The sequence below is a fragment of the Loxodonta africana genome, chromosome 5 (genome assembly GCF_030014295.1).
Source record: "Loxodonta africana isolate mLoxAfr1 chromosome 5, mLoxAfr1.hap2, whole genome shotgun sequence".
Lineage (NCBI taxonomy): Eukaryota > Metazoa > Chordata > Mammalia > Proboscidea > Elephantidae > Loxodonta > Loxodonta africana.
In genome coordinates, this window is record NC_087346.1 from 119,138,701 (window position 1) to 119,166,346 (window position 27,646).

The 27,646-nt window shown below is 41.9% G+C and overlaps 1 protein-coding gene across 3 annotated transcripts in view; it reads right to left on the reverse strand.

Annotated features, from left to right (window-relative positions):
• The window catches only part of FAM114A1 (family with sequence similarity 114 member A1), a 91,864-nt gene extending 69,813 nt beyond the window's left edge, over window positions 1-22,051 (reverse strand). The window contains exons 1-2 of one of the 3 annotated variants that reach the window (XM_064285956.1): window positions 21,978-22,051; window positions 206-546 (exon numbers count right to left, since the gene is read on the reverse strand). In XM_064285956.1, the coding sequence (XP_064142026.1) occupies window positions 206-538 (333 nt within the window). In that variant the 5' untranslated portion in view covers window positions 539-546; window positions 21,978-22,051. Of the gene's footprint in view, window positions 1-205; window positions 547-1,676; window positions 1,783-16,290; window positions 21,203-21,977 lie in introns of those variants that run through there. The other 2 variants (XM_003411301.4, XM_010591413.3) reach the window with 2 other exon arrangements.
• Window positions 22,052-27,646: the final 5,595 nt, after the last annotated feature.

Below are 27,646 nucleotides of genomic sequence, written 5' to 3' on the forward strand. Positions count from 1 at the left end.
ATAATACAATTACCAAAATACAAATATGATAATGAGAAATTATTCTTGTATATGTTTTATCTCGCCACACACACATTTTTGACAACGGAGATGATGGCATATTATATTTTGAACCCCAAAGGCCCGTCTGTAAGAATTTAGCAAAGCTGTGCATGTGGTACCTATCAGTAAGAATTTAGGAGGAAGTGAATGGAAGGAACCATACCGGATTATTCTGTTCTTTCAGGGGTATTTCAGATCCAGGTTCTGCCTCAAGGCTGACGGAGTCCACGCACTCAGCAAGTGTGTCCTCAGTCACTTCTCCATTGAAGGGGGGCTCCGTGGGCTGCTCAGGGTGTCTGGTATCAGTAGTCTCTGCACCCTGAACAGATGCATTTTCATGAACATCTGCTCTGGGCTCAGCTGGTGTTGGCTCATTCGAAATCGTAACTGAATCGCAGTGCACTTCTGTATCGTCAGGTAAAGAATCACTACTTGGCTTCTCCATAAATTCGGCTTTGTCTCCAGTGGCTGAGGTGTCACTGCCATGATCAGACATCTTAATATCTGTTCAACACAGTTAAAAACAAACATTTTATGTTTTAATTTGAATTGTGAAGCCTTAATTCCAAGCTGGGTGAATAATTAAAGTCTGTAGGGGTAAATTTTCATCTACAAATAAGACACTTTGTGTAACCTTGTGGTAGACTGAAAAATGGCCTCTAATCTCTGCAACCTGTGAATGTTTACCTTTTACATATTAAAAAAAAAAAAAAACCCATTGCCGTTGAGCCGATTCTGACTCATAGCGACCCTACAGGACAGAGTAGAATTTCCCCATAGGGTTTCCAAGGAGTGCCTGGTGGATTTGAACTGCTGACGTTTTGGCTAGCAGCTATAGCTCTTAACCACTATACCACCAGGGTTTCCTGGGTTATCCAGGTGGGCCCTAAAGGTAATCACAAGTGTTCTTATCAGAGGGAGGCAAAGGAAGATCTGACTATGATAAGAAAAAGAGGATGTGAGGACAGAAACAGAGATTGGAGTAACCTGCTGCAAAGATAAAGAAAGGGGCCACAAGCCAAGGAAGGCAGGCAGCTACTAGAAGATGAGAAAAGCGAGGAAACAATTCTGCCCTTAAAGCCTCCAGAAGGAGCCAGGCCTGCCAACACCTTGACTTTTAGCCTAGAGAAACAAATTTCAGACTTCTGACTTCCAGAACTATAAGAGAATAAATATGTGTTGTTTCAAGTTGCTAACTTTGTGGTAATTTGTTATAGCAGAAATAGGAAACCAAGACAGTACTAAGACAAACCTATGGTACTAACCTTAAACTTCATGGATCGCTTACTTAGCACGAAGGGATATGTATAAAGGAATTGAGAGTATTATCTTTATCTGTAAAATTGCTTAATCTCACTTTATTAATTATATTTGTAGCAACTATGAAAAGCTCCTGGGTGGCACAAACACTTAAGCGCTAGATTATTAGCCAAAAGTGTGGTGGTTTGAACCCACCCAAAAGGTGCCTTGGAAGTCAGGCCTGGTGATTTGCTTCTGAAAGGGCACAGCCTTGAAAACCCTATGGAGCAGTTCGACTCTGCACGCATTAGGTCGCCATGAGTTGAAACTGATTTGATGGCAGCTAACAACAAAACAATCATGAAACTAAGCATAGAAAATACCTGAGAGCTTACCAAATGATATTTCAGCTTTGCAATGTTGTCAGAGAGTCACACTAAGACAGACATACACAAGTGTGCTGTGTTGGGTCAGCACCCCATCCCTTGGTGATCCCCTGGGCTCTGGTTGTGCCATAGGTGAGACAGGGAAACACAAGGATAAAACAGAAAGGAAAGAAATGAGCTCTATACCTATTGCAAAGTAAACTACAAAGCAGAAAACTCTCTTTTTGAAGCTTGCAAGTTATGGATATCATCTAGAACAGTGCTGTTCAATAGAACCTTCTGTGATGGTAAAAATGTTCTACATCTGCAGTCCAATGTGGTAGCCACTAGCCATATGTAGCCATTTAGCACTTGAAATGTGGCTAGTGCAACTGAGAAACTGTATTTCTTGTTGTATTTATTTTAAATAAACTTACATAGCCGCATGTGGCTAATGGCTACTTTATTAAATAGCGTAGACATAGAAGGTTCATTCAAGATGATAGTTTGCTTAAGCTAAAATGAAGTGTTTATAGTGTATATAGTGTTTTCACTACCCAAGAGGCCAAGTCTCAGGCAAATCAGTGGGTATTTTTGTTGACCTCAGTGTTTACCAATTGGTCAAAACCCAGGTTGCTGCTAAAACCATGGTATGTGAGAAGCATATATCATGCTGTCCACATGGTCTCATGCTAACCACTTGTCCCCTCAAAAAGCCATTCCCCAGAATTGTCATTTTTCTTTTCTCTTGCTACATTCTCTTCCTTGGTAAATCACCTTCCTGTATCAGCTTCACGTACCGCTTCTACGCTGTGACTCCCAAATATCCACCTCTAATCCATGGAGACAGAAAGTAGATTAGCATTTTCCAGGGCTGAAGGGAAAATGAGAAGTGACTGCTAGTGGCTATGGAGTTTCCTTTGGCACTGATGAAAATGCTCTAAAATTAGATAGTGATGATGGCTGCCATACACTAAATGTATGCTTGAATATACTAAAGACCACTGAGCTGTACACTTTAAAAAGGTGAATTTTTTTTTTTTTTTAATTTTTATTAAGCTTCAAGTGAACATTTACCATTCCAATCAGTCTGTCACATGTAGGTTTACATACATCTTACTCCCTTCTCCCACTTGCTCTCCCCCTATTGAGTCAGCCCTTACAGTCTCTCGTTTCGTGCCAATTTTACCTTCTTCCCTCTCTCTCTATCTTCCCATCCCCCCTCCAGTCAACAGTTGCCAACACACTCTCCCGTGTCCACCTGATTTAATTAGCTCACTCTTCATCAGTATCTCTCTCCCCCCCACTGACCAGTCCTTTTCATGCCTGATGATTTGTCTTCGGGGATGGTTCCTGTCCTGTGCCATCAGAAGTTCTGGGGAGCATTGTCTCTGGGATTCCTCTAGTCGCAATCATACCATTAGGTGTGGTCTTTTAATGAGAATTTGGGGTCTGCATCCCATTGGTCTCCTGCTCCCTCAGGAGTTGTCTGTTGTGTTCCCTGACAGGGCAGACATCGATTGTGGCCGGGCACCAACTAGTTCTTCTGGTCTCAGGATATTGTAGGTCTCTGGTTCAAGTGGCCCTTTCTGTCTCTTGGGTTCTTAGTTGTCGTGTGACCTTGGTGTTCTTCCTTTGCCTTTGCTCCCGGTGGGTTGAGACCAATTAATGTATTTTAGATGGCTGCTTGTTGGCTTTTAGGACCCCAGGTGCCACAATTCAAAGTGGGATGCAGAGTGTTTTCATAATAGAATTGTTTTGCCCATTGATTTAGAAGTCCTCTCAAACCAAGTTCCCCAGACCCCAGCCCCTGCTTCGCTATCCTTTGAAGCTTTCATTTTATCTCGGAAACCTCTTTACTTTTAATCCTGTCCAATTAGGCTGACCTTCCTTGTTTTGAGTGTTGTCTTTCCCTTCACCCAAAGCAGTTCCCATCTACAGATTGATCAATAAAAAGCCCTCTCCCTCCCTCCCTCCCTCCCTCCCCCCTTTGTAACCACAAAAGTATGTGTTCTTTTCCGTTTTTTCTATTTCTCAAGATCTTATAATAGTGGTCTTATACCATATTTGTCCAAAAAGGTGAATTTTATGGTATGTGAATTATATCCCAGTAAGGCTGTTAAGGAACCCTGGTGGTGCGGCGGTTGAGCTTGGCTCTTAACTATAAGGTCAGCAATTTGAATTCTGTCTTAGTCATCTAGTGCTGCTGTAACAAAAATACCACAAGTGGATGCCTTTAACAAACAGAAGTTTACTCTCTCACAGTCTAGGGGGCTAGAGGTCTGAATTCAGGGTGCCAGTTTTTCATAGATTGAATTGTGTCCCCCAAAAATATGTGTATCAATTTGGCTAGGCCATGATTCCCAGCATTGTATGATTGTTCACCATTTTGTCAGCTGATATGATTTTCTTATGTGTTGTAAATCCTACCTCTACGATGTTAATGAGGTGAGCTAGGCAGTGGTAATGTTAATGAGACAGAACTCAATTTACAAGGTTGAATTGTGTCTCAAGCCAATCTCTTCTGAGATATAAAAGAGAGAAGCAAGCAGAGAGACAGGGGGACCTCATACCACCAAGAAAGCAGCGCCAGGAGCAGAGCGCATCCTTTGGACCCGGGGTTCCTGTGCGAAGTTGCTAGTCCAAGGGAAGATTGATGAGAAGGACCTTTCTCCAGAGCTGACAGAAAGAGAAAGTATTCCTCTGGAGCTGACACCCTGAATTTGGACTTAGAGCCTAGTAGGCTGTGAGAACATAAATTTCTCTTTGTTAAAGCCATCCACACTTGTGGTATTCCTGTTACGGCAGCACTAGATGACTAAGACATGGCTCCAGGGGAAGGCTTCCTTTCTCTCTTGGCTCTGGGGGAAGATCCTTATCATTAATCTTTCCCTAGTGTAGGAGCTTCTCAGTACAAGGACCCCAGGTTCCAAAAGATGCACTCCCCTTCTGGTTCTTCATCCTTGGTGGTAGAAGGTCCCCCCGTCTCTCTCCTCATCTCTCTTTTGTAACTTAAAAGAGATTGGCTCAAGATACAACCTAATCTGGTAGATTTGTTCTGTTCTGTTTAAGGCTATTAAAAAATAATAATAATCTACCTCTTGACCAGTAGTTCCATTGGGCAGCTGGACATTTTTTCCTGTCTGTTATGGACTGAATCGTGTCCCCCAAAAAATGTGTGTCAACTTGGCTAGGCCATGATTCCCAGTATTGTGTGGCTGACTTCCATTTTGTGATCTGATGCATTCATCCTATGTGTTGTAAATTCTCTACCGTATTAATGAGGCAGGATTAGTGAGTTACATTAATGAGGTGGGACATAATCTACAGGATTAGGTTGTATCTTAAGTCAATCTCTTTTGAGATATAAAAAAGAGAAGCAAACAGAGAGGAGAGTGACCTCCCATTCCAAGAAGGAAGAGCTGGGAGCAGAGTGTGTCCTTTGGACCCGGGGTCCCTGCACTGAGAAACTCCTAGACCCAGGGAAAGGTTGATGACAAGGACCTTCCCCCAGAGCCAACGAAGAGAGAAAGATTTCCCCTGGAGCTGGCGTCCTGAATTTGGACTTCTAGCCTCCTAAACTGTGAGAGAATAAACCTCCATTTGTTAAAGCCACCCACTTGTGGTATTTCCGTTACAGCAGCGCTAGATAACTACGACAGTTTTCAAAATGAAACCTTTTGTCTTGCCATTAATATCAGATCTTCCACTTGACTTTCATGTTTCTTTTAACGGAACCTAGATTTTCCCAATTACTCTGGCTTAAAACCTCAGTGCTGTCACTGATCTTCACCCTCTCAAGATTATATAACATGGATAGCTATCATTTATTGTTTACTATGTCCAGGCTCTTTAAATGTATTATCTCCTCTGAGTTAGATATCATGAGCTTCACTTTATAGATGAGGAAACCGAGGCTCAGGGATCACACCTTTAGTAAGTTGCAGATTAGAGATTGGATTCCATATCTGACTCCAGAGAACCATCTATAATGCCACTTGCTTCTCCTCTCACATTTAATGAGTGGCCAATCCTAATGGCTCTTTATTCAGAATCTACATACATTAACTTACTTCTATTCTCACTGGCATCACCCTAGACCAGATTCTCATTATGGTTCATGCTGACTATTTCAAAATGTTCTAGTGGGTACCTCCCACCTCCACTACTGGTCTTCCTGTTCCCTTCTCCATCCTTCACCTCACAGCTCTAGTCACTTCACTCTTCTGCATATACCCCCCTCAGGGACTCCCTACTTCCTATTGAGGTGAGGCCACATTCTTTAGCTGGCATCCAAAGGTCTCTGTGCTCTGATCTCACGATGACTTTCTAGGCTTATCTCCCACTATTTCCTTCCCCGACGGTCTTGGTTATCTAGGGCTGCTATAACAGAAATACCACACGTGGATGGCTTTAACAATCGGAAATTTATTCTCTCACAGTCTAAGGGGCTAGAAGGCCAAAATTAGGATGTCAGCTCCAGGGGAAGGCTTTCTCCTCTGTCATCACTGGAGTAAGATCCTTGTCATCAATCTTCCCCTGGGTCTAGGAGTTTCTCAGTGCAGGGACCCCAAGTCCAAAGGATATACTCTGCTCCTGGCTTTTTTTTCTTTGTGGTAGGAGGTCCCTCTCCTCCTTGCTTGCTTCTCTGTTTTATATCTCATAGAGATTGAATCAAGATACAACCTACTCCTGTAGATTGTGTCTTGCCTCATCAACATAACTGCCTCTAATCCTACCTTATTAACATTATAGAGGTTGGGACTTAGAACACATGATAATTACATCATCAGACATAAAGAAATAAAGGCATCAGACAATGTCTATGACCAGTTTACATAACAAAATGGAGGACAACCACACAATACTGGGAACCATGGCCTAGCCAAGTTGACACACATTTTTGGGGGACACAATTCAATCCATAACACCAACCTTAAACGAGATAACATAAGAGTCCATACCATGCCTGATACATCCTCTATAGACCCTTGGGTAGTCGTTGGTTCAATGCATTTGTTCTTACACAATTAAGGCCCAGCTAAAATAACCACCTCTTCCATTCTCTGTTCCTCCCAACTGGATATAATGTTTCTTCTTCTGAATCCCCAGAGTGCTTTGCATCTATCTCAACTTGGACAGTTAAAATCCACTGTGATTAGAGTTGTTTAAGTTTTACGAAGACAAGGATCTTCTTGGTTTTGTTTTCATATTTTACAAAGCACTTTACATAGTTTTTTGTACACAGTAAACAGTTCAACGAATTTATGAGTTTAGTTATGTTACTTTTTGTGTGGAGATTTAAATTAAAATATAATATGAAGCAATAGCAAGCAAAAATACTTTTTCCCCATTTCTGTTTAGAACCTGTCTTTCTACAGGTGGTTCCAAACCACCCTATAATTATTTCTGTTGTCTTTATTTTCATAGCAGTTAACTGAGTTAGAATGTTTCTTTTTTAACAAAGACATCTGTCAGACTTTCAGCTCAGGGATAACACTCCTGTAAATAAATCTACAATGGGAAAAGGAAAGATGTATACTTCCCTCTAGCTGGTGTATAAGTTTAAGGTATTTGAACTTGACAATGGGCTCACAAGAAGTCAGGTCAAAGTCTAGTTGAACTATTAAAAAATGATACACACGGATCAGGAGCCAAGATGGCGGACTAGGCAGACGCTACCTCGGATCCCTCTTACAACAAAGACACGGAAAAACAAGTGAATCGATCACATACATAACAATCTACGAACCCTGAACAACAAACACAGATTTAGAGACGGAGAACGAACTAATACGGGGAAGCAGCGATTGTTTCCAGAGCCTGGAGCCAGCGCACCAGTCAGCGGATTTTCTGGAAAAACTAGTTTCCCAGTGATGGCTCGGAGACAACAATCCATATCAAACCACTTAAAGAAGCAGACCATGACAGCTTCTCCAACCCCCCAAACAAAAGAATCAAAATCTTTCCCAAATGAAGATACAATCCTGGAATTATCAGATACAGAATATAAAAAACTAATTTACAGAATGCTTAAAGATATCACAAATGAAATTAGGATAACTGCAGAAAAAGCCAAGGAACACACTGATAAAACTGTTGAAGAACTCAAAAAGATTATTCAAGAACATAGTGGAAAAATTAATAAGTTGCAAGAATCCATAGAGAGACAGCATGTAGAAATCCAAAAGATTAACAATAAAATTACAGAATTAGACAACGCATTAGGAAGTCAGAGGAGCAGACTCGAGCAATTAGAATGCAGACTGGGACATCTGGAGGACCAGGGAATCAATACCAACATAGCTGGAAAAAAAATCAGATAAAAGAATTAAAAAAAATGAAGAAACCCTAAGAATTATGTGGGACTCTATCAAGAAGGATAACCTGCGGGTGATTGGAGTCCCAGAACAGGGAGGGATAACAGAAAACACAGAGAGAATAGTTGAAGAACTCCTGACACAAAACTTCCCTGACATCATGAAAGACGAAAGGATATCTATCCAAGATGCTCATCGAACCCCATTTAAGATTGATCCAAAAAGAAAAACACCAAGACATATTATCATCAAACTCACCAAAACCAAAGATAAGCAGAAAATTTTAAAAGCAGCCAGGGAGAAAAGAAAGGTTTCCTTCAAGGGAGAATCAATAAGAATAAGTTCAGACTACTCAGCAGAAACCATGCAGGCAAGAAGGGAATGGGACGACATATACAGAACACTGAAGGAGAAAAACTGCCAGCCAAGGATCATATATCCAGCAAAACTCTCTCTGAAATATGAAAGCGAAATTAAGATATTTACAGACAAACACAAGTTTAGAGAATTTGCAAAAACCAAACCAAAGCTACAAGAAATACTGAAGGATATTGTTTGGTCAGAGAACCAATAATATCAGATATCAACACAACACAAAGTCACAAAACAGAATGTCCTGATATCAACTCAAATTGGGAAATCACAACAACAAATTAAGATTAATTAAAAAAAAAAAAATACACATAACAGGGAATCATGGAAGTCAATAGGTAAAAGATCACAATAATCAAAAAGAGGGACTAAATACAGGAGGCATTGAACTGCCATATGGAGAGTGATACAAGGCGATATAGAACAATACAAGTTAGGTTTTTACTTAGAAAAATAGGGGTAAATAATAAGGTAACCACAAAAAGGTATAACAACTCTATAACTCAAGATAAAAGCCAAGAAAAACGTAACGACTCAACTAACATAAAGTCAAACACTATGAAAATGAGGATCTCACAATTTACTAAGAAAAACGTCTCAGCACAAAAAAGTATGTGGAAAAATGAAACTGTCAACAACACACATAAAAAGGCATCAAAATGACAGCACTAAAAACTTATTTATCTATAATTACCCTGAATGTAAATGGACTAAATGCACCAATAAAGAGACAGAGAGTCACAGACTGGATAAAGAAACACGATCCATCTATATGCTGCCTACAAGAGACACACCTTAGACTTAGAGACACAAACAAACTAAAACTCAAAGGATGGAAAAAAGTATATCAAGCAAACAACAAGCAAAAAAGAAGAGGAGTAGCAATATTAATTTCTGACAAAATAGACTTTAGACTTAAATCCACCACAAAGGATAAAGAAGGACACTATATAATGATAAAAGGGACAATTGATCAGGAAGACATAACCATATTAAATATTTATGCACCCAATGACAGGGCTGCAAGATACATAAATCAAATTTTAACAGAATTGAAAAGTGAGATAGATACCTCCACAATTATAGTAGGAGACTTCAACACACCACTTTCGGAGAAGGACAGGACATCCAGTAAGAAGCTCAGTAGAGACACGGAAGATCTAATTACAACAATCAACCAACTTGACCTCATTGACTTATACAGAACTCTCCACCCAACTGCTGCAAAATACACTTTTTTTTCTAGCGCACATGGAACATTCTCTAGAATAGACCACATATTAGGTCATAAAACAAACCTTTGCAGAGTCCAAAACATCGAAATATTACAAAGCGTCTTCTCAGACCACAAGGCAATAAAACTAGAGATCAATAACAGAAAAACTAGGGAAAAGAAATCAAATACTTGGAAAATGAACAATACCCTCCTGAAAAAAGACTGGGTTATAGAAGACATCAAGGAGGGAATAAGGAAATTCATAGAAAGCAACGAGAATGAAAATACTTCCTATCAAAACCTCTGGGACACAGCAAAAGCAGTGCTCAGAGGCCAATTTATTTCAATAAATGCACACATACAAAAAGAAGAAAGAGCCAAAATCAGAGAACTGTCCCTACAACTTGAACAAATAGAAACTGAGCAACAAAAGAATCCATCAGGCACCAGAAGAAAACAAATAATAAAAATTAGAGCTGAACTAAATGAATTAGAGAACAGAAAAACAATTGAAAGAATTAACAAAGCCAAAAGCTGGTTCTTTGAAAAAATTAACAAAATTGATAAACCATTGGCTAGACTGACTAAAGAAATACAGGAAAGGAAACAAATAACCCGAATAAGAAATGAGAAGGACCACATCACAACAGAACCAAATGAAATTAAAAGAATCATTTCAGATTATTATGAGAAATTGTACTCTAACAAATTTGAAAACCTAGAAGAAATGGATGAATTCCTGGATAAACACTACCTACCTAAACTAACACATTCAGAAGTAGAACAACTAAATAGACCCATAACAAAAAAAGAGATTGAAATGGTAATCAAAAAACTCCCAACAAAAAAAAGCCCTGGCCCCGACGGCTTCACTGCAGAGTTCTACCAAACTTTCAGAGAAGAATTAACACCACTACTTCTGAAGGTATTCCAAAGCATAGAAAATGACGGAATACTACCCAACTCATTCTATGAAGCCACCATCTCCCTGATACCAAAACCAGGTAAAGACATTACAAAAAAAGAAAATTATAGACCTATATCCCTCATGAACATTGATGCAAAAATCCTCAACAAAATTCTAGCCAATAGAATCCAACAACACATCAAAAAAATAATTCACCCTGATCAAGTGGGATTTATACCAGGTATGCAAGGCTGGTTTAATATCAGAAAAACCATTAATGTAATCCATCACATAAATAAAACAAAAGACAAAAACCACATGATCTTATCAATTGATGCAGAAAAGGCATTTGACAAAGTCCAACACCCATTTATGATAAAAACTCTTACCAAAATAGGAATTGAAGGAAAATTCCTCAACATAATAAAGGGCATCTATGCAAAGCCAACAGCCAATATCACTCTAAATGGAGAGAACCTGAAAGCATTTCCCTTGAGAACGGGAACCAGACAAGGATGCCCTTTATCACCACTCTTATTCAACATCGTGCTGGAAGTCCTAGCCAGGGCAATTAGGCTAGACAAAGAAATAAAAGGTATCCGGATTGGCAGGGAAGAAGTAAAGTTATCACTATTTGCAGATGACATGATTATATACACAGAAAACCCTAAGGAATCCTCCAGAAAACTACTGAAACTAATAGAAGAGTTTGGCAGAGTCTCAGGTTATAAAATAAACATACAAAAATCACTTGGATTCCTCTACATCAACAAAAAGAACACCGAAGAGGAAATAACCAAATCAATACCATTCACAGTAGCCCCCAAGAAGATAAAATACTTAGGAATAAATCTTACCAAGGATGTAAAAGACCTATACAAAGAAAACTACAAAGCTCTACTACAAGAAATTCAAAAGGACATACTTAAGTGGAAAAACATACCTTGCTCATGGATAGGAAGACTTAACATAGTAAAAATGCCTATTCTACCAAAAGCCATCTATACATTTAACGCACTTCCGATCCAAATTCCAACGTCATATTTTAAGGGGATAGAGAAACAAATCACCAATTTCATATGGAAGGGAAAGAAGCCCCGGATAAGCAAAGCACTACTGAAAAACAAGAAGAAAGTGGGAGGCCTCACTTTACCTGACTTCAGAACCTATTATACAGCCACAGTAGTCAAAACAGCCTGGTACTGGTACAACAACAGGCACATAGACCAATGGAACAGAATTGAGAACCCAGACATAGATCCATCCACGTATGAGCAGCTGATATTTGACAAAGGACCAGTGTCAATTAATTGGGGAAAAGATAGCCTTTTTAACAAATGGTGCTGGCATAACTGGATATCCATTTGCAAAAAAATGAAACAGGACCCATACCTCACACCATGCACAAAAACTAACTCCAAGTGGATCAAAGACCTAAACATAAAGACTAAAACGATAAAGATCATGGAAGAAAAAATTGGGAGAACCCTAGGAGCCCTAATACAAGGCATAAACAGAATACAAAACATTACCAAAAATGATGAAGAGAAACCCAATAACTGGGAGCTCCTAAAAATCAAACACTTATGCTCATCTAAAGACTTCACCAAAAGAGTAAAAAGACCATCTACAGATTGGGAAAGAATTTTCAGCTATGACATCTCCGACCAGCGCCTGATCTCTAAAATCTACATGATTCTGTCAAAACTCAACCACAAAAAGACAAACAACCCAATCAAGAAGTGGGCAAAGGATATGAACACACATTTCCCTAAGGAAGATATTCAGGCAGCCAACAGATACATGAGAAAATGCTCTCGATCATTAGCCATTAGAGAAATGCAAATTAAAACTACGATGAGATTCCATCTCACACCAGCAAGGCTGGCATTAATCCAAAAAACACAAAATAATAAATGTTGGAGAGGCTGCGGAGAGATTGGAACTCTCATACACTGCTGGTGGGAATGTAAAATGGTACAACCACTTTGGAAATCTATCTGGCGTTATCTTAAACAGTTAGAAATAGAACTACCATACAATCCAGAAATCCCACTCCTCGGAATATACCCTAAAGATACAAGAGCCTTCATACAAACAGATATATGCACACCCATGTTTATTGCAGCTCTGTATACAATAGCAAAAAGTTGGAAGCAACCAAGGTGTCCATCAACGGATGAATGGGTAAATAAATTGTGGTATATTCACACAATGGAATACTACGCATCGATAAAGAACAGTGACGAATCTCTGAAACATTTCATAACATGGAGGAACCTGGAAGGCATTATGCTGAGCGAAATGAGTCAGAGGCAAAAGGACAAATATTGTATAAGACCACTATTATAAGATCTTGAGAAATAGTAAACCTGAGAAGAACACATACTTTTGTGGTTACGAGGGGGGGAGGGAGGGAGGGTGGGAGAAGGTTTTTTATTGATTAATCAGTAGATAAGAACTGCTTTAGGTGAAGGGAAAGACAACACTCAATACATGGAAGGTCAGCTCAATTGGACTGGACCAAAAGCAAAGAAGTTTCCGGGATAAAATGAATGCTTCAAAGGTCAGCGGAGCAAGTGCGGGGGTCTGGGGAACATGGTTTGCGGGGACTTCTAAGTCAATTGGCAAAATAATTCTATTATGAAATCATTCTGCATCCCACTTTGAAATGTGGCGTCTGGGGTCTTAAATGCTAACAAGCGGCCATCTAAGATGCATCAGTTGGTCTCAACCCACCTGGATCAAAGGAGAATGAAGAACACCAAGGCCACACGACAACTAAAAGCCCAAGAGACAGAAAGGGCCACATGAACCAGAGACTTACATCATCCTGAGACCAGAAGAACTAGTTGGTGCCCGGCCACAATCGATGACTGCCCTGACAGGGAGGACAGCAGAGGATCCCTGAGGGAGCAGGAGATCAGTGGGATACAGACCCCAAATTCTCATAAAAAGACCAAACTTAATGGTCTGACTGAGACTAGAGGAATCCCGGCGGCCATGGTCCCCAGACCTTCTGTTGGCACAGGACAGGAACCATCCCCGAAGACGACTCATCAGACATGAAAGGGACTGGTCAGCGGGGGGGAGAGAGATGCTGATGAAGAGTGAACTAATTATATCAGGTGGACACTTGAGAGTGTATTGGCAACTCTTGTCTGGAGAGGGGATGGGAGGATAGAGAGAGAGGGAAGCTGGCAAAATTGTCAAGAAAGGAGAGACTGAAAGGGCTGACTCAATAGGGGGAGAGCAAGTGGGAGTAGGGAGTGAGATGTATGTAAACTTATATGTGACAGACTGATTGGATTTGTAAACGTTCACTTGAAGCTTAATAAAAGGTATATTAAAAAAAAAAAATGATACACACTTTGGTGAGTGGCGTCTGAGGTCTTAAACGCTAGGAAGTAGCCATCTAAGATGCATTAATTGGTCTCAACCCACCTGGAGCAAAGGAGAATGAAGAACACCAAGGTCACAAGGTCAATATGAGTCCAAGAGACAGAAGGGGCCACATAAACCAGAGACTACATCAGCCTGAGACTGGAAGAGCTAGATGGTGCCCAGCTACAACCAGTGACTGCCCTGACAGGGAACAGAACAGAGAATGCCTGATGGAGCAGAAAAACAGTGGGATGCAGACCTCAAACTCCTGTAAAAAGACCAGACTTAATGGTCTTACTGAGACTAAAGGGACCCTGGAGGTCATGGTCCCCAGACCTTCTGTTAGTCCAAGACTGGAACCATTCCCAAAGCCAACTCTTCAAAGAGGGATTGGACTGGACTATGAGACAGAAAATGATACTGGTGAGGAGTGAGCTTCTTGGCTCAAGTAGACACGTCAGACTACGCAGACAGCTCCTGTCTAGAGGTGAGATGAGAAGGCAGGGGAGACAGGAGCTGGTTGAATGGACATGGGGAGTACAGGGTGGAGAGGAGGAGTGTGCTGTCTCATTAGGCGGAGAGCAGCTAGGAGTATATATAAAAAAATATATATATATATAGCAAGGTGTATATAAGTTTTTGTATGCGAGACTGACTTGATTTGTAAACTTTCACTTAAAGCGCAATAAAAAATAAACCAAAAAATTAATGCAAGGCCACTGTACAGAAAAGGATCAGAAATGTCTTAATATAAACATCTTAACATGTCTTAATATAAACAAGTTCTTAGTCTCTCCTTTCCTGCTTCCTGACTGCTCCTTCTAAGGATGTAAGTAGTAATTGTGGTTTTGGGGAGGGGGTGGAATTTATGGAGGGTACTTGGAAAGCTATTGTCATCTGGAAGCTTATAAAACCTGTGAAAACCTCTCTCTGAGTCAGGATTGGCCTAAGACAGGAAGTTGGCAAACCATGGCCCACAGGCTAAATCTTGCTCATTGCCTGTTTCTGTAAGTAAAGTTTTTACTGGAACAAAGCCACATCCATTCATTTTCATACTATCTATGCTTCTCTAGCACTTATGGGAAGAGGTGAGTAGTTGTGGAGGGACCATATAACCTGCAAGCTGCAAAGCCTAAAATATCTCCTACCTGGCTCTTTAGAGAAAAGGCTTGCTGGCCTGGAGCCTAGGACATTGCTTGATTGCTACCTTCCAAAGATCTCTCTGCCTTAGTTTATCCCACCCTGGCCTGGGTTGTATGGGTATGATCATAAGAAGAATGGGTCCACAAATAAAGGATATTTTGGCATCACTCTTATTTACATATTTTGCTCATTTGTAGCTGGTAACAGACATTGTCTGATGCCTTTATTTCTTTGTAATGTAATTCAAAAATCTTTATTATTAATCTGGATTATTAAGACTCTCCAAACAATTTCATTTTCCACAAGCAGGAACATGAGAATAAGCCTGGAAATGGTAAACATTCATGGGCAAATAAAAAGCCCATGAAACTTTGTGCTTTGGACACCTTGGACAAGATCTGGTTCATCATGAGCACTGTGTTGTACATGCTTTACAGGAAGAGTGTCGTTATACTCTTCATCATTCACCTTAAAATATTTCTGCACGTACCATGTGACATACGTGCATGTTAATTCATGGTAATTTACATCCTAATGTTGGCTAGTCCACATCTGAAGTGCCCTATTCAGGAATACACTATCCAGGGGTCCTTAGTATTTCAAATTCTGTAACTGAGAGTTCACCTCTGAGAGGGTTCAACTATCATCCTCTCCAATTAGCATTCCAGGCTGTGCTAATTAACATAAGAGATATTAGAAATCATTTTTAATTGGTGAAATGGAAGATGCTTAAGATATGTGGATTGGTGAGCAATAATGTACAGGTGCCTCCTGCCCTTGTACAACCAGAGCATAGCATTGAGTCCAGAAGCCTATTGCCCTTTGGAATAAAGTTTTTTCTAGAGCTTGTAGCTGCCTGAAGCACCTGGGTGGTGCAAACAGTTAACACTCTCAGTGACTAACCAAAAGGTTGGCAGTTCGAGTCCACTCAGAGGTGCCCTGGAAGAAGGGCTTGGCAATCTACTTCTGAAAAATTAGCCATTGAAAACCCTATGCAGTGAAAACCCCATGAGTCTGAATCAACTCAATGGCAACGGGTATTTTTGCAGCTGCTTACAGAATTCCAAAGCCCGAAGCTGACTAGGTCAGCTGAGTCCTGCTGCAAGAACAGTGCTCACCAGAGGGCTTAAAACGACAGAGAGCTAAGACTTCATCAAGCTTTTAAGAACAACCTGTATAATAAGCCTAGCTGCTAATGTATTTGTGAACTTGTAGCAGAATTCCATTGGAGAACTGGGTTTCATGACAATACAGCTCCTGGTAGGGAGTTTGGAGAGGAGGAAACCTGTAACCCTCACCCACCTGTGAGGGCTAAGCTGCGTTAGGTCAATTCTCCTCAGGTGTAGAAAAAATGTTGCAACGATGCCTCTTTCCAACGCTGTGCAAACAACTAGCAACCTGAGACCATCCCTTCAGAAATACCAAAAAAAATCAGCTGTAAGGTGTTAAACTGATATTGTTAAGAAACAGTTACAGATAATTCATAAATTTCTGAAAGATTAGATGTAAATTTGTTTAAATAATAGAAGTATTTATCATAATATCGGCCCTATTACAAAGCCTAATTGTGCGTATTTCTTATACCATATTTCTCTCTGTAACACGTCTGCCTTTTCCCTAAACAAAAACCAAAACCTCTTCATTTGTCCTAGTAGACATAAGGACAGGAGAAATGTAATTATTTTTAAGACTGTTCCTTTTCGTCTCAAACCGTCGGAAACAGTGTGTGCTAAACACACAGCTGTTTCCTATCAGTGACTATTGGAATCTACCGGGACTACAGCCCTAATCCGTGTTGTTTCCTCGGATGGCCCTCATCTCTGCCTGGGTGCCCCATGAGCACCGTCAGACTTCTCATAAACCTGGTCTTTGGTTTGGAGCACTGATCACTGCAGCTACCCTTGGCTTTGATGCTAGGGACACTCGTCCCACAGAAACAAGGAGGCTTCTTCAGTAAACTCCAAGGAAAGGAAGGGTGGCGTATAAAGAAGCCTTTGTGGGGTTGGGAATAAGTTAATTTTTCATGAGTAAATTCATTCATCACCTAAATTGCTCCCAGAACTATGCTAGGTATTGAAGCAGCAACATCACAGTTGCAAAAAGAGGTTTAAAACTGAAGATGTGGTCACTATCCTTCAGAAAGTGAATAATCTTGTTTGAGAAGCTAACGTGAAATGGTTCAATAATGATACAAAATAGCACATCAAATAAAGGAAAGATGTGCCTGGACTAGACCTCAAGTAACAGAGAATGTGGCTTTGATATGGTGATTCCAGGCACGCTTGGTAAGAGCACATAAAAAGAGCACCGGCATCAGGAATGAATTCTAGATTTTGAGGATGACATCTGTGTGGCTGAGCCAAGAAGCTGAGAGGAGGAATAGTGAAGAGTAGGAGGGATGGTATTTTAAGGTGGAAAGAACCCGGCCTGGGGGTCGAGAGTTGTGACCTCTGTTCCCACCACCCCTTTGTAAGCATATAACTCATTCATTTGTGAACATGTAACTCATTCACTCTCACTGGGCTTCCCCATTTCCTCCTCTGTGAAGTAAAAGCTACCAGACAAAATGATCTGGAGACACAGCTCCCAAATGCCAGACTACAAGACTGGGGCCAGTCCATGACGACAGAGAAAAACGAGGACAGATAATACGTTTTCCATAAATCTAAATTTATTCCATGCAAAGGACTGCTTTTACCTTGAAAGTTTAGCCTTCATGCTTTTCTTGATATTAAAATGTCTTCTATTTTATGAAATAGTGGTGAAAGTGGATGGATTTTTTTTAAATGGCTTTACTTGGCAAAGTAAAAATTTGGTAATGTGAGATCCTCTTTCTGAAGTAAAAAAAAGAGGCTGGTCTGTGGAGGACCAGGAATAAAAACTCTGGATGAGGTGGTCTTGGGTAGTTTGTAAGAGTTCCTATGGAGCTCAGCAAGTACCTATGCCCAGCCCCAGGCTCTTTTTTCTCCAGTCCAGCCTCTATATGCCTGCCAGGCATTTTTCTCCAAAAAACACATGGGATCTATTTGATCCCTTGTTCAAAAACCATTGTTTAAACATCTTCACATGGCATTCATGGCCCTTCACAATACAATCCCAATCTCTCTGTCCCCTTCCTGCCACTCTCAACACACTCTGCACTCTTGCCTTACTAAGATTTTCATCATTTCCTAAACAAAACCAGTTGTCATCAAGTCGATTCTGACTCACGGTGACCCTGTTGTTTTTGGAAGCAAAGAGCCAGGCCTTTCTTCCGAGGCACCTTTCAGTGGGTTTGAAGTGCCAACCTTCCAGTTAGAAGTTGAGCATTTAACCATCTGTACCACCACCCAGGGACTCCATCATCATCTCCTACACAGTTCATACACCTTCATACCTCTTATCTTTGCTTCTGCTGCTGCTTCTGCCTGCCTGCCCTGCCTCCGACTGCCTGGCCAACTCGTATTCAATTTCTCAATGTCAAATGTCACCTTTTACTCTGAAATTTTCCTTAATCTATCCTACTCCTCCCAAAGAATTAATTGCTTGTGATACTTTGCACAGGGCTCTGCTATTGCATTTTTCTTCTTTTAATTTTGGTGAAAATATCCATAGCAAAACATAAAGCCCATTCAACAGTTTCTATATGTACAATTCAATAATGCTGGTTACATTCTTCACATTGTGTCACCATTCTTGCTATCTCTGCCCATACTGTTTCTCCACCATTGGCTTAAACTCACCATCCCCTAAACGTCTCATCTATCCTTTAGAGTTACTGTTGACAATTTGATCTCATATAGATAATTCTTTAAAAGCATGCAAAGTTCACGTCGAACATTCTTCACTAATTTAGCTCAACTATTGTTCAATTTAAACATGACTTAAGAAGATAATTTTGGTTCATGGTTCAAAGATTTTCTCAGAGTGATAGTTTCAGGGGTTCTCCCAATCTTAATAGGACCAATAAGCCTGGATTCTGTACAAATGTGAAATTCTGTACAAATGTGAAATTCGGCTCCACATTTTATACCCTTTTGATCAGGATCCAGCTATCGATTCCTTGATCAGAATGTTCAATAGTCGTAGCCGGGCACCATTCTTCTGGTCTCACGGCTAAGGAGGCAGTAGCTCATGGCGGCAGTTAGACCTGCAGTCCAGTTCCATCTCTGCTTCCTGAGTCTCCTTCGTCCTCCACTGCTCCAAGTGAAGAGACCAATTGTTCTAACTTGGATGGCCACTAGCAAGCTATTCACTGAACTAGGGAGTCAAAAAGTAATTCTAACAGCATTAGGCCAATTAACTGGAAAATCTCATGAAGCCCTGACCGTGTCTGTACCTTTAAACCAACAGAACTAATCTCATGGGGCGTTTGGGTGTTTGGATGTATTTAAGTAGTAACACCACCTTTAACCTCTCTCTTTTTTTCTTATTTCTTTTTGGTGGTTGTTATTGTAGAATTTACTATTGCATTTATAAGGAGTATGTGTTTCTTTCCTCCAGGGCTGTGATCAATTAGCACCTGCCTGCTATCTGGCTCTCCAATATTCGCTGAACTGAAATATATTGTGTTTAATACTGATTGAAGAGAAACCATTTTTGGTATATTGTTAGTCTTAAAAATTAATTGCTACCCCAGGACTATAGCCCTGAGACACCCTTCTGACCTGGAACTGAAGCCATTCCTGGAGACTACCTTCCAGCCAAACAATAGGCAAGCCTATAAAATAAATAATACCCAAGAGGAATGTGCTCCTTAGAATAGCCAATTATATGAGATCAAAAGGGCAATATTGATGAGAAGGTAGGAAGGGGTCAAAAATCAGGATGAAAGGAAATGGGGGACCCAGGACAGAAATTGGGAGAGTGCTGACACACTGTGGGGAATGAAACCAAGGCCAGGAAACACTTCACGTATGAACTATCAAATGGGAATCTCATTTGCTCTGTAAACTTTCACCTAAAGCACAATCAAATTAATTAATGAAATAAAACACACTTGGTTGTTCCCTTTGCCTGGCTAATTTCTACTCATCCTTTAGATCGTGGCTCAGATGTTACTTCCTCAGAAAGGTCTTCTGTGATCATTTGTATTATTTTCTAATTGTTTATCCTCTATAAGCTTCATGAGGGAAATGGCCATGTCTCTTTTGCATACCAGTATATACTCAATGGAAGGAGCCCTGGTGGCACAGTGGTTAAAGCAACGACTGTTAACCGAAAGGTTGGAGGTTCGAAACCACCAGTGGCTCTCAGGAGAAAGATGTGGCAGTCTGCTACCATAGAGATTTACAGCCTCAGAAACCCTACGAAGTCGAGTAGAAATCGACTTGACGGCAATGGATGTACCTAATGGGACTCTGGTGGCGCAGTGATTAAAAGCTTGGCTGCAAATCAAAAGGCCAGCAGTTAGAATCCACCAGCTGCTCCTCAGAAACCCTATGGGGCAGTACTTCTCTGTCCTATAGGGCCACTAGGAGTCAGAATTGACTTGACGGTAATGGGTTGGTTTTTTTTGTTATATATCCAGTGCCTAGCATTTGGAGGTAATCAATAAATGCTCATTAAATGAAAAAAAAATGCTACTTATACGGTCTGAATCCTGGAGATTCTTTAAGGTCCCCTCCTACCCTCAAATTCCTTCTACACTAGCTCAGCTATGCCTCAAATTCTACCATTAAAGTTTCATTCCTTTACTTAAAGTTTACAGTGTAAGAAGTTTATCAGATTCTTTCCTGAGCTCAGGTTTTGGTGGAAGAAAGAAGGGAGAACATAGAAAGGCAAGACATATAAGTAGGGGTAGGAATGGGCCACTGGGAGGAAGAGGGCAGAAAGGGGCCTCCAAGGATAAAGCTATCTCATTCTGTTATCTCAGATTGGCTGAGATCTTACGGAGTTTAGTATTTTAAAAGCCACTGGTTTGTATCCCTCAGATGTTTACCATGGAAATTTCAGTGACCTCAGGATCAGTAAACCAAAAAGCCGAACCCATTGCTGTGGAGTCAATCCCGATTCATGGTGACCCCATGTGTTACAGAGTAGCGGTACCGGTGGGTGGGTTTGAACTGCCAGCCTTTAGGTTAGTAGTTCAGCGCAAATGATTCGGACTACACACAGGCCTTTGGGATCGGTAGGCCATTGATAATGCCCTCAAAGTCCATAAAAGGGGATTTCCTCTTACTTCAGGAAAAGGCAATAAAAGTTCGGGCACCTGATGCGAGATGGCTGGAAATACTCACCAGATTCCAGGGAAGAAGAGATGAATGAGTGGAAAGGAGGTGGGAAGCTCCAGTGGGGAGTAGGACCCAAGGCGGGGGAGCGGGTAACGGGGGGGCGGGAGGGTACGGGGGGGGGCGGGGGCGGTGTGAACCTGCTAATGGAGGTGGTGCCAGCCTAGGACATTAGCTGGAGTGGAAAGGGCAGACAGGGCGTCGGCCTGCAGGGAGAGGGGTGGAGAGCATGGGTGGGAGGTCAAGGCCCGAGCTCGGATTCCTGGGCCAAGGGCAGTCAAACACCGGATGGAGGATCTGCACCCTCCGTATCCGGGCTGAGGCGGCGCTGCAACCCTTCCTCTACCTTGGACCCGGGACACTGGGGGAACTTTTTCAGACTGGATACTTTTGCAGAAACAGGTAGGCTCCGCGGAGGTTCTGGTGCGAGCTGCCGCCGGCCGAGGGGGCAGACCCGGCGTACGGGCGTGTGGGTGTGTGCATGAGCGTGGACCTAGAGCGACACACACTCACACACACACACTCACACGCCCGCACCCACACAGGGCCCTCGGCCGCGCCGTCCGCGCCCCTCCGGACCTTTACCCCAAGCCTGGTTCTCCCGGCTCCCGTGGCGGTGCCAAGTCCCTGCCGATGGCTTCTCACTGTCGCAGCGGGCCGAGTTCGGAGGCCCGGGACAAAGAGAGGCGGCGGGGTCTGCCCACCACTCCGCTGCCGGCTCCCCTCATTTCACCGCCCGCAGGGGGAAAGGGATGGGGAGAAGGTGCCCGGGGCTCTTACCGCTCTGGCGGCCGAGTGCGCGCGGGAGGGCCCGGCGGGTCCCGCCCCGCCACGTCGGCAAGGCCGGCGGGGACGCGGCCTGAGGGCGGGCTGGGGTGGGAGGGTACCAGGGGGCGTGCCGAGCTGCCCCGCCCCGCGGCCGGCCGACGAGGGGGCCCCGCCCCCGGTGTGCGCCCCGCCCCAGCCGGAGAGCGCAGGCCCGGGCGCCGCCAACTGCCGGGGCTCCCCCACGCTCCGAGCTGGGGAGATTCCGGCTGCGCCTCCCGAACCTCCCGGGAGCCCTTGCCTTTCCCAGTTCTGTGCCCGCGGGGCTCGTGGCGGGGCTCAGGGTTCGCGGGATCCCTTTCCTTCCTGTAAAAGCGCTGGGTAAACCCCTCAGGCACTTTTCACAGGAAGGGGGTCGCTCAAGTTCAGCGAGAGTTGGCGATGTTCGGATTTTGTGTTAACATTCTCTCACTCTCTTGGTGGAAGTGTAATCTGATTTAAAAACAAAACAAAAAACTTTCTAGAAGGCTAGTTTGGAAATGTGCATCAAAAGTTAAATGCATTAGCTTTGGTCCAGAAGTGCCACGTCTGCGACTTTGTCCTTAGTAAACAAAGGAGCCCTGGTGGCGCAGTGATTAAGAGCTATTGCCGCTAACCAAAAAGTGGACCGTTCGAATCCACCAGCCGCTCCTTGGAAACCCTGTGGGGGCAGTTCCACTGTGTCTTGTAGGGTCGCTAGGAGTCTGAATCGATGGACTGAAGGAGATTGTTTTTTATAGTAACTTGAAACAGTCGGATATGAAGTAGTCATTTAAAATTACACATCCGTATTTGTTGCATGGAAGGGAAACCATAGCTGAATATTAACCGGAGGAGGAAAGCTCACAAAAACGTGAATATAGAACCTGTTTTTGTAAATACACATGTGTGATATACATATGTTGCTGTTGTTGTTAGGTGCCGTGGAGTCGGGTTCGGACTCATGGCGACCCTACGCACAACAGAAGGAAACACTGCCCGGTCTTGCGCCATCCTTACAATCATTGCTATGCTTGAGCTCATTGTTGCACCCACTGTGTCAATCCACCTCTTTGAGGGTCTTCCTCTTTTCCGCGGACCCTGTACTCTGCCAAGCATGATGTCCTTCTCCAGGGACTGATCCCTCCTGACAGCATGTCCAAAGTATGTAAGACGCAGTCTCGCCATCCTTGCCTCTAAGGAGCACTCTGGCTGCACTTCTTCCAAGACAGATTTGTTCGTTCTTTTGGCAGTCCATGGTATATATATGCAATATTCTTCGCCAACACCACAATTCAAAGGCATCAACTCTTCTTCCGCCTTCCTTATTCATTGTCCAGCTTTCACATGCATATGATGTGATTGAAAATACCATGGCTTGGGTCAGGCGCACCTTAGTCTTCAGGGTGACATCTTTGCTCTTCAACACTTTGAAGAGGTCCTTTGCAGCAGATTTACCCAATGCAATGCATCTTTTGATTTCTTGACTGCTGCTTCCATGGCTGTTGATTGTGGATCCAAGTAAAATGAAATCCTTGACAACTTCAATCTTTTCTCCATTTATCATGATGTTGCTCATTGGTCCAGTTGTGAGGATTTTTGTTTTCTTTATGTTGAGGTGTAATCCATAGTGAAGGCTGTGGTCTTTGATCTTCATTAGTAAGTGCTTCAAGTCCTCTTCACTTTCAGCAAGCAAGGTTCTGTCATCTGCATAACGCAGGTTGTTAATGAGTCTTCCTCCAATCCTGATGCCCCGTTCTTCTTCATATAGTCCAGCTTCTCATATTATTTGCTCAGCATACAGATTGAATAGGTATGGTGAAAGAATACAACCCTAACGCACACCTTTCCTGACTTTAAACCAATCGGTATCCCCTCGTTCTGTCTGAACAACTGCCTCTTGATCTGTGTAAAGTTTCCTCATGAGCACAATTAAGTGTTCTGGAATTCCCATTCTTTGCAGTGTTATCCATAGTTTGTTATGATCCACACAGTCGAATGTCTTTGCATAGTCAATAAAACACAGGTAAACATCTTTCTGGTATTCTCTGCTTTCAGCCAGGATCCATCTGACATCAGCAATGATATCCCCGGTTCCACGTCTTCTTCTGAAACCAGCCTGAATTTCTGGCAGTTCCCTGTCGATATACTGCTGCAGCCATTTTTGAATGAACTTCAACAAAATTTTGCCTGTGTGTGATATTAATGATATTGCTCTATAATTTCCACATTCAGTTGGATCACCTTTCTTGGGAGTAGGCATAAATATGGATCTCTTCCAGTCAGTTGGCCAAGAAGCTGTCTTCCATATTTCTCGGCATAGACGAGTGAGCACCTCCAGTGCTGCATCTGTTTGTTGAAACATCTCAATTGATATTCCATCAATTCCTGGAGCATTGTTTTTTGTCAATGCCTTCAGAGCAGCTTGGACTTCTTCTTTCAGTACCATCGATTCCTGATCATATGTCACCTCCTGAAATGGTTGAACATCGACTAATTCTTTTTTGTACAATGACTCTGTGTATTCCTTCCATCTTCTTTTGATGCTTCCTGCATCATTTAATATTTTCCCCACGGAATCCTTCACTGTTGTAGCTCGAGGTTTGAGCTGTTTCTTCAGTTCTTTCAGCTTGAGAAATGCTGAGCGTGTTCTTCCCTTTTGGTTTTCCATCTCTAGCTCTTTGCACATGTCATTATAATTCTTTACTTTGTCTTCTCAAGAGGCCCTTTGAAATCTTCTGTTCAGTTCTTTTACTTCATCAATTCTTTCTTTTGCTTTAGGTGCTTGACGCTCAAGAGCAAGTTTCAGAGTCTCCTCTGACATCCATCTTGGTCTTTTCTTTCTTTCCTGTCTTTTCTGTGACCTCTTGCTTTCTTCATGGATGATGTCCTTGATGTCATTCCACAATTCGTCTGGTCTTCAGTCACTAGTGTTCAATGTGTCAAATCTATTCTTGAGATGGTCTCTAAATTCAGGTGGGATATACTCAAGGTCATATTTTGGCTCTCATGGACTTGCTCCGGTATTCAGATACCAACAGGGTCACTCATGGAGGACAGGTTTCAGCTGAGCTTCCAGACTAAGACAGACTAGGAAGAAGGACCTGGCAGTCTACTTCTGAAAAGCATTAGCCAGTGAAAACCTTATGAATAGCAGCGGAACATTGTCTGATATAATGCTGGAAGATGACCCCCCAGGTTGGAAGGCACTCAAAAGATGACTGGGGAAAAGCTGCCTCCTCAAAGTAGACTTGACCTTAATGACGTGGATGGAGTAAAGCTTTTGGGACCTTCATTTGCTGATGTGGCATGACTCAAAATGAGAAGAAATGGCTGCAAACATCCATTAATAATCGGAACCTGGAATGTATGAAGTATGAATCTAGGAAAATTGGAAATCGTCAAAAATGAAATGGAACACATAAACATCAATATCCTAGGCATTAGTGAGCTGAAATGGACTGGTATTGTCCATTTTGAATCAGACAATCATACAGTCTACTATGCTGGGAATGACAACTCAAAGAGGAATGGTGTTGCATTCATTGTCAAAAAGAACATTTCAAGATCTATCCTGAAGTACAACGCTGTCAGTGATAGGTAATATCCATATGCCTACAAGGAAGACCAGTTAATACCACTATTATTCAAATTTATACACCAACCACTAGGGCCAAAGATGAAGAAATAGAAGTTTTTATCAGCTGCTGCAGTCCGAAATTGATCAAACATGCAATCAGGATGCATTGATAATTACTGGCTATTGGAATGCGAAAGTTGGAAACAAAGAAGAAGGATCAATAGTTGGAAAATATGGCCTTGGTGATAGAAGCAATGCCGGAGATCAAATGATAGAATTTTGCAAGACCAATTACTTCTTCATTGCAAATACCTTCTTTCACCAACAGAAACGCCAGCTATACACATGGACCTCGCCAGATGGAACACACAGAAATCAAATTGACTACATCTGTGGAAAGAGACGATGGAAAAGCTCAATATCATCAGTCAGAACAAGGCCAGGGGCTGACTGTGGAACAGACCATCAATTGCTCATATGCAAGTTCAAATTATGTACATATATGCGTACATATTTATATAAAAGTCGGGGGAAATATAATTTTAAAAACCGGTTCTTTCTGAGTGATGTTCTTTCTGAGTGATGCAATGTGAGTTTTCTCTTGTTTTTCCTCCTCCATAACCTTTCGTTTTTTAATTCTAAATGTAACACATGCCAACTACAATAATTGAAAAATAAAGAATAATGGTAATAGCCTTACTCTCTCCCCTTCAATAACATCCCAATTTTTAATAGTGTGTGGATCCTTCTACAGTTTTCCTAAACTTATACAAGCACATATACAGTTTTTTGTTTGCTTTTTTCCAAAAATGACAAGACCTTGACATATTTTTAAATTGTTTTTCCATACTCGTTATATGTTATAATCATATTTTGGTCAATAACATATCAAATCAAAATCATTCTTCTTGTAAATCAAACCCATTGCCCTTCAAACCATTTTGACTCATGGCGACCCCATGTGTTACAGAATACAACTTCCACAGGTTTTCTTGGCTGTAATCTTTATGCATTCAGATCACTCGGGCCTTTCTCCTTCCCTGGGTAGACTCTGGAAACCCTGGTGGCTTCGTGGTTAAGTGCTATGGCTGCTAACTGAAAGGTTGGCAGTTGAAATCCACCAGGTGCTCCTTGGAAGAAACTCTATGGGGCAGTTCTACTCTGTCCTGTAGGGTTGCTATGAGTTGGAATGGACTCAAGGGCAACGGGTTTGGTTTTTTTTTGGGGGGGGGGGTGGATTCAAACCACCAACCTTCAGGTCAGCAGTTCAGCACAAAACGTTTTCTTTACCCATTGTATTTCATAATGTGTTTGTACCACAATTAATTGAATCATTTCCCCATTGATGGACAATAGGTCATTTCCAGGTCCTTTATAATTTCCATATTGAATAAAAAATGTTTACATTAATGAACATTTATTACTTTTACACTCAGACAAAAACTGGAAAGTTATTTTAATGTGAGGGTGGGGAAGGGGTGAATGGAAATTGCTTTATATTGAGATGAACATTTTTGACTTGAGCCAGAGCTTCCAACCCTAACTAATACTTTGCCTCTGTACTTTGGTTTTACTACCTCTAAAATACAGAGCATTGCCCTGTCCTATCCCTTCCAGTTCTGGAATTCTGCTCCAGGTGTGACAGGTGTGTTTTGGTGTATTATTCACAAACAGCCTTGGTCTGTGACTTCTGTGCCTGAGAGCTCACAGCAGACAGCCAGCACCTCTGCTGTATCAGTCCCTTCCTGCTGTGCAGAGTGGCAATAGCCCTCCAGACATTTGTTTTTTAAAGCGCTGTTTCCTTTTCTGGTGGAGTAGTGGTTAAGTGCTATGGCTGCTAACTGAAAGACTGGCAGTTCAAATCCGCCAGGCGCTCCTTGGAAACTCTACTGGGGAGTTTTACTCTGTCCTATAGGGTTACTATGAGTCGGAATCGACTCGATGGCAGTGGGTTTTTCCTTTCCTCCTTTGATCCCAAACCACACCTATCTAATTAAAAAAAAAAATCAACCAAGAAATCCAACAAGTTGTTTTTTTTGTCTTAATTCGAATTATGCCCTTATACTCAAATGTATAGTTGCTTTCA